General features: G+C 46.2%; 1 protein-coding gene across 1 annotated transcript in view; it reads right to left on the bottom strand.

Moving 5' to 3' along the window:
• Efcab6 (EF-hand calcium binding domain 6) overlaps positions 1-12,311 on the bottom strand; it is an 85,086-nt gene that overhangs the window by 60,273 nt on the left and 12,502 nt on the right. Inside the window, exon 4 of the mRNA XM_077798488.1 lies at positions 9,952-10,048. Within this exon, the coding sequence (XP_077654614.1) occupies positions 9,952-10,048 (97 nt within the window). The remainder of the gene's footprint in view (positions 1-9,951; positions 10,049-12,311) is intronic.

The raw sequence follows: 12,311 nt of genomic DNA, 5'->3' as shown, positions 1-12,311 counted from the left end.
AACAACTCTTTTTAGGTTTATAAGAGAAGTGAGGTCATGGGTCAAACCAAGGCCCCCAACTGCAGAGACAGATGGGGGTTCAGAGAGTCACCACTCGCTGCAGCAGATGATCATGAGCACAAACCTCCACAAAATCAGGGGGACAGGATCAGAAAGAAGATCCCCTGGTCACTCCTAGACCAGCACCACACTAATACCACACCAGACCAGGCCTACAAGGAAAGAAAACCACACACTAATGTCACTTCACATAGAAGTAAGAGTCCTCAAGAAAATATCAGCAAACTGAATCCAACAATTGTAAAGTTACAGAGTGTGAGCTAGTGGTTTAACCTGGAGTGCAACGATGGTTCAACACCTGAAAGTCCACTCATGTAATCCCTCCACAATGGAGAAAAGGAGAGAAAGCACATGGTCCTGCCATAGATAAAGAAAAAGCACGTGGTGATGGAAGACACCTGTGGAACAGCATCAGTCAGCCCCACCTTAATGACGGGAAACTGGAAGCTTTCCCACCAAGATCAGGACTGCGATGAGGATGTCCCCTGTCACCCCTGCTTTTCAACACCATACTACAAGTCCTAGCTAAGACAGTGAGATGAAATAAATTAAAGGTACACAGATTGAGAAGGAAGAAATAGAGCTGACACTGTTCACAGGTGACATGACTGTCTATGTGGCAGATACAAAAGAATTGACAAAAAGAAACCTCCTGTAACTCATGAGCAATGAACCAATGTTGCCCAATACAAGGTTAGTATACAAAAGTCAGTCACTTTCCCAAATAGCAGCAATGAGCAACTGGAATTGGAGATTAAAACACAATACTCTTTACATTAGGACCCCTCAGAATGAAATATTTAGCTAAAAATTTACCAAAATACATATAAGATCTGTATGAAAGAAATCAGAGAACTAAATAAATGGAGAGATGCTCCTATGGATGGGAAGTGTCAATTTCATCAAGATGTCAGTTCCTCCCAACTTGATCCAGAGGTTCAATACAGTCCAATTAAAACCCCAGGAAGACATGGATAAAGAACTGACTAAGGGTTCATACGGAGAGGCAACAGACCCAGGATAGCCCATGTGACTCTGAAGCGGAAGGCCAGAGCTGGAGCAGTGACCGGTCCAACCTGGAGGTGTGCTGCAGAGCTACAGGTGTCAGGACAGTGTGGTGTCGCAGAAGGACAAAGTGGTCCTGGAACAGGATGGAGGCCCGGGAGCAGACCCTCATAAAAACCACCCGCTGGTCCTTGGCAAAGGGGCAAAGGCACAACGACGGAGAAAAGCGCTTCCCAGCAAGCAGTCCGGAACCACAGGACAGCCCAGGCCTTCCACCCCCGACAAGAGATGGCTCAGATAGGGTCACGGGCCTAACTGTAAAGCCCCAAATTAAAACACCTAAGAAATAACAGATGAAAAATATCAGAGAAAACCTGGGTGACAGGGTTTGGCAGTAACTTTCAGAAAAATGTAAAACGTGAAGAATTGATGAGTCAGACTTCTCTAGAATTAAAGATTCTGCTCAGTGAAAGACACGGCCAGGAAACAAAGACGGAACCACACCCTGGGAGGAAGCATTTGGAACAGACCTTACCTAAGACAGGACTATTATCCAAAACAATTCAACTTACAAAAGGGCTAAGCCCCCTTATGGTTTGGATGTGAGGTGTCTCCCAAAAGCTCAAGTGTGAGTCAGTGCATCAAGGGTCAGAGGAGACGTGATTGGGTTGTAAGAGCTTGAGTTAATCCCCTGATAGGATTAACTGGGTGATAACTGAATGGTGGGTGTGGCTGGAGGAGGTGGGAATCGGGGCGTGGCTTTGGGGTGTACAGTTGTATCTGGGGAGTGGAGACCTCCTTCTCTGCTTCTGGATCACCATGAGCTGCTTCCCTCAGTCCCAGTCTCCTGCCATGATGCTCAGCCTCACCTCCAGCCCCCAGGAATGGAGCTGGCCTTCTGTGGACCAAGACCTCTGAAACCGTGAGCCCTCACACCTCTCCTCCTCTGTGACGGTGCTGGTTGGGTCCTTTGCCCACAGTGGAAATAGCTGACTGAACAAGACCTTCACAAACACCTCACTGAGAAGACACATAGATGACAAACAAGCACACGAAAAGATGCTCCGCCTCACACGTCACCAAGGAAACGGAAATCCAAACAGCAATGGGGTGCACCTCATGCCTGTTAGAAGCCCTTATCCAGAACAGGACCACACAGACCACTGGAGGTGACCAACAGGGAGGTGGGGGAGGGGTGTGTTTCAGGGCGAGGTGACCCAGCTGCTGGCCACACCAGCAGCCTCTCACTGATTTGTGCTGTGAATAATCTGCTTTATTGCTCATGGTGATCAACTCTACTGGTCTGTGAGGACCACGAGGCAAGGATCAGACTGATCTTGGTTAGCACTGAGTCTGGGAGCAAAGTCGGTAAGTACGTGCTGACTAAATCACAGCATGGAAGAGCGAGGCTGGCCAGGTCCCCAGAGTTGGTTTTCAGAGTCCCTGGGCTCCACAGGACAGCAGCAGCCTAGGGGGCAGAAGGCTGGTCTGTTCTGCGTAACAGGCAGACTACAGGGAGAGGAGGAGGAGCAGCAGTGTGTGTGAGGGAAGGTGGCTTCCGAGAAAGGGGGCTCAGGACTGCACGAGCTGGTGGAGGGTGGGGAAGCCAGAGCCTGGCAGCGTGTCCCCCTCTTCCCCAGCTGGTACACACTGGGTGTCTAGCCTAGATCCTGCTCCGTGCTCCTGGGCCCACAAGGCAGCTCCAAAAGCTGGCTGGCTCAGTGGGCCATGCAGAGCTTTGTTCTGGAACTAGGTGGCCTGGCCAGCAGCATAGCCAGTCCACTCCATTGAGGACAGGGTCTAGGAGAGGCGGTCCTGGTCATGTGAGGGACATAATGGGCAGAACTTCATATTGGGCGCAGGCCCAGAAAGAGCAGACAGAAGGAAAACTAGAAGATGAAACGAACTGGAGACTTGGTCAAGATGATGTGAAAGTACTTTCATGGTGCAGTTTTAAAATACTTTTGAGAGTGAAGTTCCTGTGTCCTTGTACCACATAAAATGGTGATTCCACGTCCTCTGTTTCAGAATGAGCCTAGTTTTGTCCATTCCATTCTCAAGTCCTGTAGGTAGAGCTGTCACCATCACTGCCAGATACACATCCTCAACTCAACGCCATAACACAATCCGTGAGACTGTCATGATGTTTGCCCTATACAAGTGAGTCCTATAATTTTGGCAAGATAGGAAGAGAGAGCTCTTTAAAGTGCATGTTTATAATTGTGCAAAATTAGGTATGACAGCTTCTCATACTTTTCATTTAAATTTTTAATTCTGATCAAGCCTGAAATAACACCATGAATTTCCCCAATGTAACTCCTACAATTACTCATCTTCCTAAGTGTCAGTTGACCTTGAAAGTGAGAATTTAGTTTAGAAACATCTCAAAGACTCAAGATGGCGCCCACCACTCGTCTGTCTACTTCTCCCCGAGGCAGAACCAGAACAGCAGCGCTGAGGGCCACGCCTGGGGCTTGGCAGACGTCAGGCAAAGGAACTGCACCTACCGCAGCCACCACCTAGTCCTGCTCCAACTTTGGCAGATACCTCAATTTAAACAATGGGGGGACAAAAGCCCCCAACCAGTGATCTGTCCCCAGGTGGACACAGCTAGGAGTATCTGACATCCTGCTCCTAGATAGTCACCCTCACATTAACAGCAGAGAGAAAAACACAACCGTTGTGGACATCAGATAATGTTGAGGGTCCTTGACATTAGTCCCTCCCACTCCCTGCCAGATGGCACATCACTGTCAAGACTGGACGTGAGTGCCACCGAGGGGGAGTTGTGATCCCAGCCCCAGCTTTCCACATGAAACACCAGAACTATTCCTGCGTCTACACAGAGGCCCCGAACTGCAGGTTCTTTAATCACAAGTGGAAAAACCAGCATCGGAATCTCCTTTAAGTAACACAGTCAGTATCAACAGTGTCCATGAAAACCCTAGCACCTAACAGGAGGAGAAACCACAGAGGGCGCATCCCAAACACTCTTCTATGTCCCACCTGCCTGAATTACCAGAGGGAGCCCACTCCTGTGGTACTCTAATACAGTTCATGTCGTGTCGAAACCCACCCGTCACAGCCACCGGAGCCCTAGGGAGATCACACTGTAAGTGGAATAAATTCAACCCCACACGACAAACGACAGCCCAAGACACAGTGTCAAGGGCAGGCCCTCACTAAGAAGGCCCTTGCATAAAAATGGAGAGAGATCCATCCCAAGGATGCATCAATAGCACAGAAACTCAAGACACATGGAAAAACAAGGCAATGTGACTCCTAAAGTTCATTTTTCTACAATAACAGATTCCATAGACATAGAAGTGAATGAAGTGCTGGAAAAAGAATTCAAAAGAATAGTTTTTAAAAAGATTATTGAATTCCAAGAGAATACAGGTAAACACTTGAATGAATCAAGTAAGACGATGCAATGAATGAGAAATTCAGTAAAAAAGATAGAAATTTTGAAAAAGAACCGAATAAATCTTGTAAATCAAAAGCTTAATAAGCCAGATGAAAAACTCAGTTGAAAGCTTCCCAACCGACCAGGTCAAGCAAAAGAAAGAATATCAGAGCTTAAAGACCATTGTGATGAAATATCACATTCATACAAAAATAAAGGGAAAACAGGAGCAGTGAGTGCCACAGACTCAGTAGGAACACCGTAAAGACACAATGTCTCATAAATGGCGTACAGGCTGGAGGCACAGAAAACCTAGTCCATGGCATCATAGAGGAAAATCTCCCAGATCTTGGGAGAGACATGGACACTGAAGTACAGGAGGCATTCAGAACTCCAAATGGACACGGCAGAAAAGAACCTGACCACAGTTATTAAAGTGCCATGTTAACTGATAGGACAGAGAAAGAATATTAAAATCTGTAGGAGAGCACCAAGTCACATTCAAGGGCAGACCCATGAGACCAACAGAAGATTTGTCATTAGAGACCCCGAAGGCCAGGAGAGCATGGAATGATCTATTTCAGTCCTGAAAGAAAATGACTACCAAACAAGATGGCCCTACTCAGAACTGAAGGAGAAGTAGACGTCCCAAGAGAAGCATGAACTAAGGAATCCATGGCCACCAGACCAGCACTGGGAAGACGCCCAGGAGAGGAAGGATGGTGGTCACAGCTTATGAGACGGTAGATCTCACTGAAGAGTAGGCCTGCAAGTGAAAACCAGGGAATCATCAGATAGGAACAAGGCAGACGCCACCAAACTCACCAAGAATGTTCAAAACAACCAGAAGAAACAAGAAAAGGAGAGGAACGACGCAGACCTTTCAATAATAACTGAATGCAAACGGTCTCATTCTCCAGTTCAAAGACTCAGGCTGGATGGATCATAAAACAAGGCCCACCAATGGGCGCTGCAGACAGACTCGCCTCACTGCAGACGGACACAGACTCAAAGTGAAAGGAGACACCACTCCATGCAGATGAAATCCCAAGTGACAGGGACAGCCAGGCTTGTCTCTGACAAAACAGCCTCCAAGACGAAAATGGGAAGAGACTAAAAGGTCAGGAACATCAACCGGGAAAAGTTCATCAAGAAAATCTAAGGATCCTAAATATATGGGCCGTGACTGCCAGACGACGACTCTGATAAGGGAGAAGCAGGCCCAAATCTGATAATAGTGGGAGACCTCACTACCTCTCTCCCACCAATAGACAAAAAATCAGCCAAGAAGCATCAGTTACATTGAACTGTAGATCAGAGGACTTGACAGACATGTTACAGGACTGACAGAATGTTTCATCTAACAGCTTCAGAATATACGTACTTTTAATTAGCATATGGAACTTTTTCCAAAATAGACCATATTTCAGACTACAAAACAAGTCCAATAAATTCAAAAACTGAAATAATTGATTGCATCTTATCTGATCACAATAGAATTAAATTAGAAATCAACAGCAAGAGAAATTTCAGAAATTATACAGGGAGATTAGACCACACACTACTAACTGAACAGGTCACTGAAGAAGTGGGGGGAATTCAAGATTCCTTTAAACAATAGAAATGGGATCACACATATCAGAACTTCTAGGACACAGAGGAAAAGCCCTACGATGGAAGTTTATAGCAATGAGTGCCTATAACAAAAAATATCTCAAGTAAATAATTTAACAGTGCATCTCGAGGTCTCAGAAAAACAAGAACAAATCAAACCCCAAATCAGTAGAAGGAAAGATATAATAAAAATTAGATCAGAAATAAGTGAAATAGAGACTGAAAGAACAGTACAAGGGAGCAACAAAACAGAGTTGGTTCTTTGAAAAGAAAACAAAATTGACAAAACTCTAGTGAAACTAACCAAAAGAAAGATAGAGAAAACTCACATAAATACAATTAGAGCTGAAAGGGTCTGGGGCTGTAGCCCTGTGGCAGAACCTTGCCTGGCATGTGGGTTTGACCCTTTGCACTGTATGAAAATCAACAAATAAAATAAAGGCATGCTGTCGTTCACCTACAGCTACAAAATATTTTTTTTAGAAAAATTAGAACTAGGGCTGGGGATGTGGCTCAAGCGGTAGCGCGCTCACCTGGCATGCGTGCGGCCCGGGTTCGATCCTCAGCACCACATACAAACAAAGATGTTGTGTCTGCCAAGAACTAAAAAATAAATATTAAAAAAATTCTCTCTCTCTCTCTCTTTAAAAAAATTAAATAAAAAAGAAAAATTAGAACTGAAAAAGGTGACATTACAGCTGATGGCACTGAAAGTAAATAAAAAAGGATTGTTAGGGAATATTTTGAAAAACAATCTATGCCAATAAATAATAAAAAAAAGGTCTGGATCCTATGGTCTACCAAAATTGAACAAAAAGGATATAATAAGCCAAACAGATCAATAACAAGTACTGAGATTGAAACAGTAACAAAAAGTTCTCACAAAAAAAGAAAAGTCCAGGACTGAATTAATTCGTGGCTGAATTTTAACCAGACTTTTAAAGAAGAATTAACACCAGTGCTCTTCAAACTATTTCATAAGTTAGAAACAGAATGGACCCTTCCAAAGTCATTCTACTAAGTCAGTATTACCCTGCTAACAAGCCCTGATAAAGACACAACAAAAGAAGGACACTATAGATTGATATCCCTGATAGGATGGATGCCAAAATTCCCAATAAAATACACGCAAATCAAACTCCTTAGCACATTAAAAAGATCCCACACCATGATTAAGTTGGTTTCATTTCAGAGATGCAAGGATGGTTTGACACGTGCAAATCAATGAACATAATATAGCACATAAAAGGAATTAAAGATAAAAAAAATCACCTGGTCATCTCAATATATGAAGGAAAAGCCTTTGACATGATAAAAGCCCTGAATAAATTAGGTATAAAAAATCATACCTTAACATAATAAAGATAAACTCATAGCCAAAATAATACTGAATGAGCATTTCAGACTGAAAGCATTTCTTCTAAGATCAGGAACAAGACAAGGGTGCTCATCTCACCATTCTTATTCAATACAGTACTAGAAATCTTAGCTTAAGCAATTAAGCAAGTGAAAGAAATAAAAGGGATACAAGCAGGAAAGACAGAGTCAAATTATTCCTGTTTTCTGGTGATATGGTTCTTTGTATGGAAAAAATTCTAAAACTATAAAAAAAAAGACTTTAGAACTAATATGTAAATTCAGGAAAGTAGCAGGATACAAAAATCAACATATAAAAATCATAAGTTTTTCTATATAACCAATAATAAATTTGCTGAGAAAGAAATCAGTAATGTAATTTTGTTCACAATAGACCCCCCAAAACACACACACACACACACACACACACACACACACACACACACCTAAGTAATAAACCTAACTAAAGATGTGAAAGACCTGTACAATGAAAATTACAAAACAAAGAAGAAAGAAACTGAGGACACTAGAAGGTGGAATGATAGCCCATGTTCATGGATTGGGGGAATTAGTATTGCTAAAATCACCACACTACCCAGGGGGATCTACAGATCCAGGGTAGTCTCCCATCTAAATACCAATGACATGAACTAGGAAAAAACCAAAAACTAAAATTCACGTGGAATCACAAAAGACCCCGAATAACCATAGTAATCCTGAGCCCAAAGAGTAGTGCTGAAGGCATCACATACTTGATTTCAAAACGCACTGCAGAAGCCTTGTAACAAAAACAGCATGGTGCTGGCCTGAAAATAGGTGTGGAGACTAATGGAATGAAATAGAGGACCAGAAATAAATACATGCATCTCAGTCAATGATTCCTGACAAAGGTGCCCAGCCTACACTGGATAAAGAACAGCCTCTTCAGCAAACGGTGCTGGGAAAACTGGATATCCTCGTGGGAAAGACTGAAACTCCCCTCCCTCACCGTGGATCAAACACCTTAATATAAGATGCGGAAATCTGAAGCTACCAGAAGAAAACACAGGACACTTCAAGACCTCAGTATAGGCAGTGGTTTCCTGGATGGGACTTCGATAGCTCAAGAAGCAAAAGCAGGAATTGAGAAATGGGCTGACACCTGATATAAAATCTTCTGCACTGCAAAGGAGACAGTCAACAGAGTGAAGAGAGAGCCTGAAGACCAGGGAAGATCTGTGCCTGCTCTCATCTGACAGAGAAGTAATATCCAGAATATATAAAGAACTCAAAAATCAGGCAGGCGTGGTGCACACACCTGTAATCCCAGTGAATCAGGAGGCTGATGCAGGAGGATGGTGAGTTCAAAGCCAGCTTCAGCAACTGAGTGAGGCCCTAAGCAACTCAGCGAGAGTCTGTCTCTAAAAAATATATAAAAAGGGCTGGGGATGTGGCTCAGTGGGTAAGTGCCCCTGGGTTTAATCCTCAGTACCAAAAACAAAATAACCAAAACCAACACTAACAAAAACCTCCAAAACTTAACAAAAACCTCCAAAACTTAACAAAAATAAAAATAATCCAGTGAAAAAATAGGAAAATGTCCTGAGTAGATTCTTCTCAAAAGACACACAAGTGAATAATAAATTTAAAAAATTCTCAATATCTTTAGCTATCAGGGAAATGAAAATCAAAACTACGCAGAGATTCCATCTCACCACAGTTAGGATGGCCATTACAAACAAACAAACAAACCAAAACTAGGGGATGCTGGATGCTGGATGTGGAGGAAGAATCCTTTTGCACTGGTGGTGGGAACATAAATTAGTACAACCACTACGGAAAACAGTGTGGCATTTCCTCAAACACAGCCACCAAATGATCCAGCTGGGCTTCCCTGGGTCTACAGCCAAAGGAAATGAAGTCAGCATTCAAAATGGTGCGTGCATTTCCACATCTATTGCAGCACCGTTCACAAGAGCCAAGGAGCGGAGTCAGCCCAGGTGCCATCAACAGATATGGATAAAAATATGCTTTATGTACACAGTGGAGTACGATTCAGCATTAAGAAGAATGAAATCGTAACATTTACAGGAAAAGGAATGGAACCAGAGGATATCAGGTAAAGCAAAACATATGCAGAAATACAAGTAGTGCTTGTTTTCACTCCCGTGTGAGGATAAAGATAATAAAATTAAACCCACAATGAGCAAAACACAAAGATGACCTCAAAGTCAAAAAGGGACTACTTGGGACTATGAATGGGGCTGGTGGGAGGGTGGAGACAGGGGCAGGTGAAGGGAGAGCAGGGGGCGGCATGACCAAGGCCCTGTACCTGCCTGTGCGGAAATGTCCCTGCGGAACCGTTAATGGGCACGACTAATGCATGTTGATAATGGTAACAAAGAACACAAGAGCCAACAATCGCCGGAAGCTGTCCCCGTCTCAGTGGCTGACTCCAAACAGCCTGGCTCCCAGCAGCCCTGACCCTGGGATCCATTTTCTTCCTTTTAAGGGAACAACCGTCTTCTTACCTTAGACAAATCTGCCCATCTGTTTTTCGCTTTGATAACAAGATACTGATGAGCCTGTTCGCAGGCTAGTTCAGAATCCGCAACTTTCTGTTTGGTTCTTGAAAGAAAAAAAAAAATAATAAATAACTGTGTTTAAATTTAATGGGCTCATGAATCTCCTGAGGGTTCTCCTACCCCCTATCTGTTTCAAAGACACCATTAAAGTCTGTTATTTCACATCTGGTCTAACTTAATTCTTAAAATACAGTCGCATTTCCCCAGCTGCATGGTAGGGAAGTCTTCTTAAATTTTCTAAGTCCTTGTTTATTTTCAGATAAATGCTATTCAACTTTTTTTTCCCTCTTCCCAGAGCACAAAACAAACAGGGCTCATTTCTTCTCGGGGAAGGAGGGAGCATCACACAACATTAAGTGTCTTAGGAGGAAAATAGCCGAAACCTTTTCTTGTTTTTTGTTGTTTTTTTCTGGAATTTGCAAGTTGGAGGGAGAACGCCGTCAAAGCGGACAGAGGGGCCCGACCCGGATGGCGGCCTGGGCTCCGCCTCGGCTGACTTCGCGGGGCAGGCTTCAGGACTCAGCGCCATCCAAACCCTGCCCCTGTACTCACACTACGATGCTGGCTGCAGTCACCTGGCCCCGGGCCTGCCTGGATGGGTGGCGGGGACACTGTGGAGACGGTGGCTGAGGAACCTGGGTGTCCTGATTAGTCCTCCCTCTAAAGCCAATCGGGGGCCCACGGGTCCCGGGATCTGGGAGGGAGCGCACCTGGGTCTGCACTGGGCTCCGGCTGGCTCCCGCCCCGTGGCCTCCCTTTGGCTCCCTCCTGAGGCCCCTGACCGCGGTGCTGCTCCCCACAGCGCTGGGCCTCACCTGCTTTTCTGCGCCATCTCTCCAACTGCCTACCGGACCCCATAGTCACGGAATTTCGAGGGTGGGAAAGGATCCAAGCTCCACCGCAGTCCCCACCCCTGCTTCACCCCCAGAGCTGGGGAAGGTCGCGGGGCCTTGCCACACTTTTGCTGACAGGAACTTGAAGTCCTAGTGATGTCCTGCCTTCACCTCTCCATCCCCCAGGGCCTGCTGCGCCCAGGTGCCCACCTGGCCTCCCCAGGGGGCTGTCTCGAAGCCCCAGGGCACCGCTGCCTGGGCAAGCCAGGGCCTCCCACCTCTCACCCACCAAGCACCCGGCCAAGGGCCCCGCAGCTCCCCAGCCACACGGCTCCATGGTCCTGAGTTGCCTGGCTCAAGCCAGGAGCCCCTGGGTTTTCCACCATGTCTCCTGGTTCTCACTTGGCGCCTGTGCCCCTCGAGAGGGGGCGGGGCTGGGGGGCCTCTTCCCGCCGTGGCCTGCTCCTTTCTCCTGGCTCATTAGGCCTCCTGTCCACCAGCCCTTCAGCCACAGTACGCATGGGCATTCACTCGCCCGGCACTCGGGCCTGCAGACGTGGTGACCAGCACAAGGACAGTCCAAGTCCTCAGGAGCTACCGCTGTGGAGCCACCATTGGGGACAGACATGCTGAAATAAGCAGCAAAAATGACCTCAGACTCCGAGCACCTCAGGAGGACAGGGCACTCTTCAGCAAGAGGGCGGGGGCTGCTCTCGGAGATGTCATGTGACACCCAGGCCATGCCAGAGTCCTGGGGTGAGCTCTGCTTCCAGGGAAGATGGAGTAGTACCCGTCACCTTCCCCTCCCTCCCCTACAACAGAAAACCCTGCCCAGAGCACAACATGGGACCTGAGGGCTGATGGAGGAGGAAATCTAAACTGAAGGACGACAGACATGAGTTTCCTGGGAGTCCAACTTGCCACGATCCCAGCTCAGGTAAAAGAGCAGCTCAAACACCGCAACTGTGCGAGGCCGTGGAGGGAAAAGGAAGATCCAAAATACCACGTCTGACTTTCTGACCGAGAGCCAGGAAGGGGGCCTGCAGCACAAAAGCTGTGTGGCCCCATTACTCTCTTTAACCATCCTGGTCCTGGTCTAGAGGGAGCCCCGTCAGGACACTGTGCTTTCACGGTGGGGTCCGCAGCCACGCTGGCCCCCGAGGTTCTGAAAACTCTGGGTTCTTCTGTCCCACCAGAGGAATGGGGGCCAAGGAGAGTTGGGGAGGTCTGTGTCATTTTTCCACCTCTCTTTTTCTCTTACCACGTTACCCTGAGGGTGGGCCCAGTCGTGGGAAGCGGCTGAGGAGAGGGGACCAGAGATGATCCCACCTGGACCACAGGGGCAGGGCAGGGAACGCACACAGGCAGCCCAGAAGCCAGCACCACACGAGAAAGAGGTCTAAGCCCCATGGTGAGGTACCCAAAGGAGACAGGAAGAGATGGTGCGTACAGATATGAGTACTCTCCAAATTT

This window comes from Urocitellus parryii, chromosome 5, assembly GCF_045843805.1.
Source record: "Urocitellus parryii isolate mUroPar1 chromosome 5, mUroPar1.hap1, whole genome shotgun sequence".
Lineage (NCBI taxonomy): Eukaryota > Metazoa > Chordata > Mammalia > Rodentia > Sciuridae > Urocitellus > Urocitellus parryii.
This window is presented reverse-complemented; position numbering and strand designations above follow the sequence as displayed.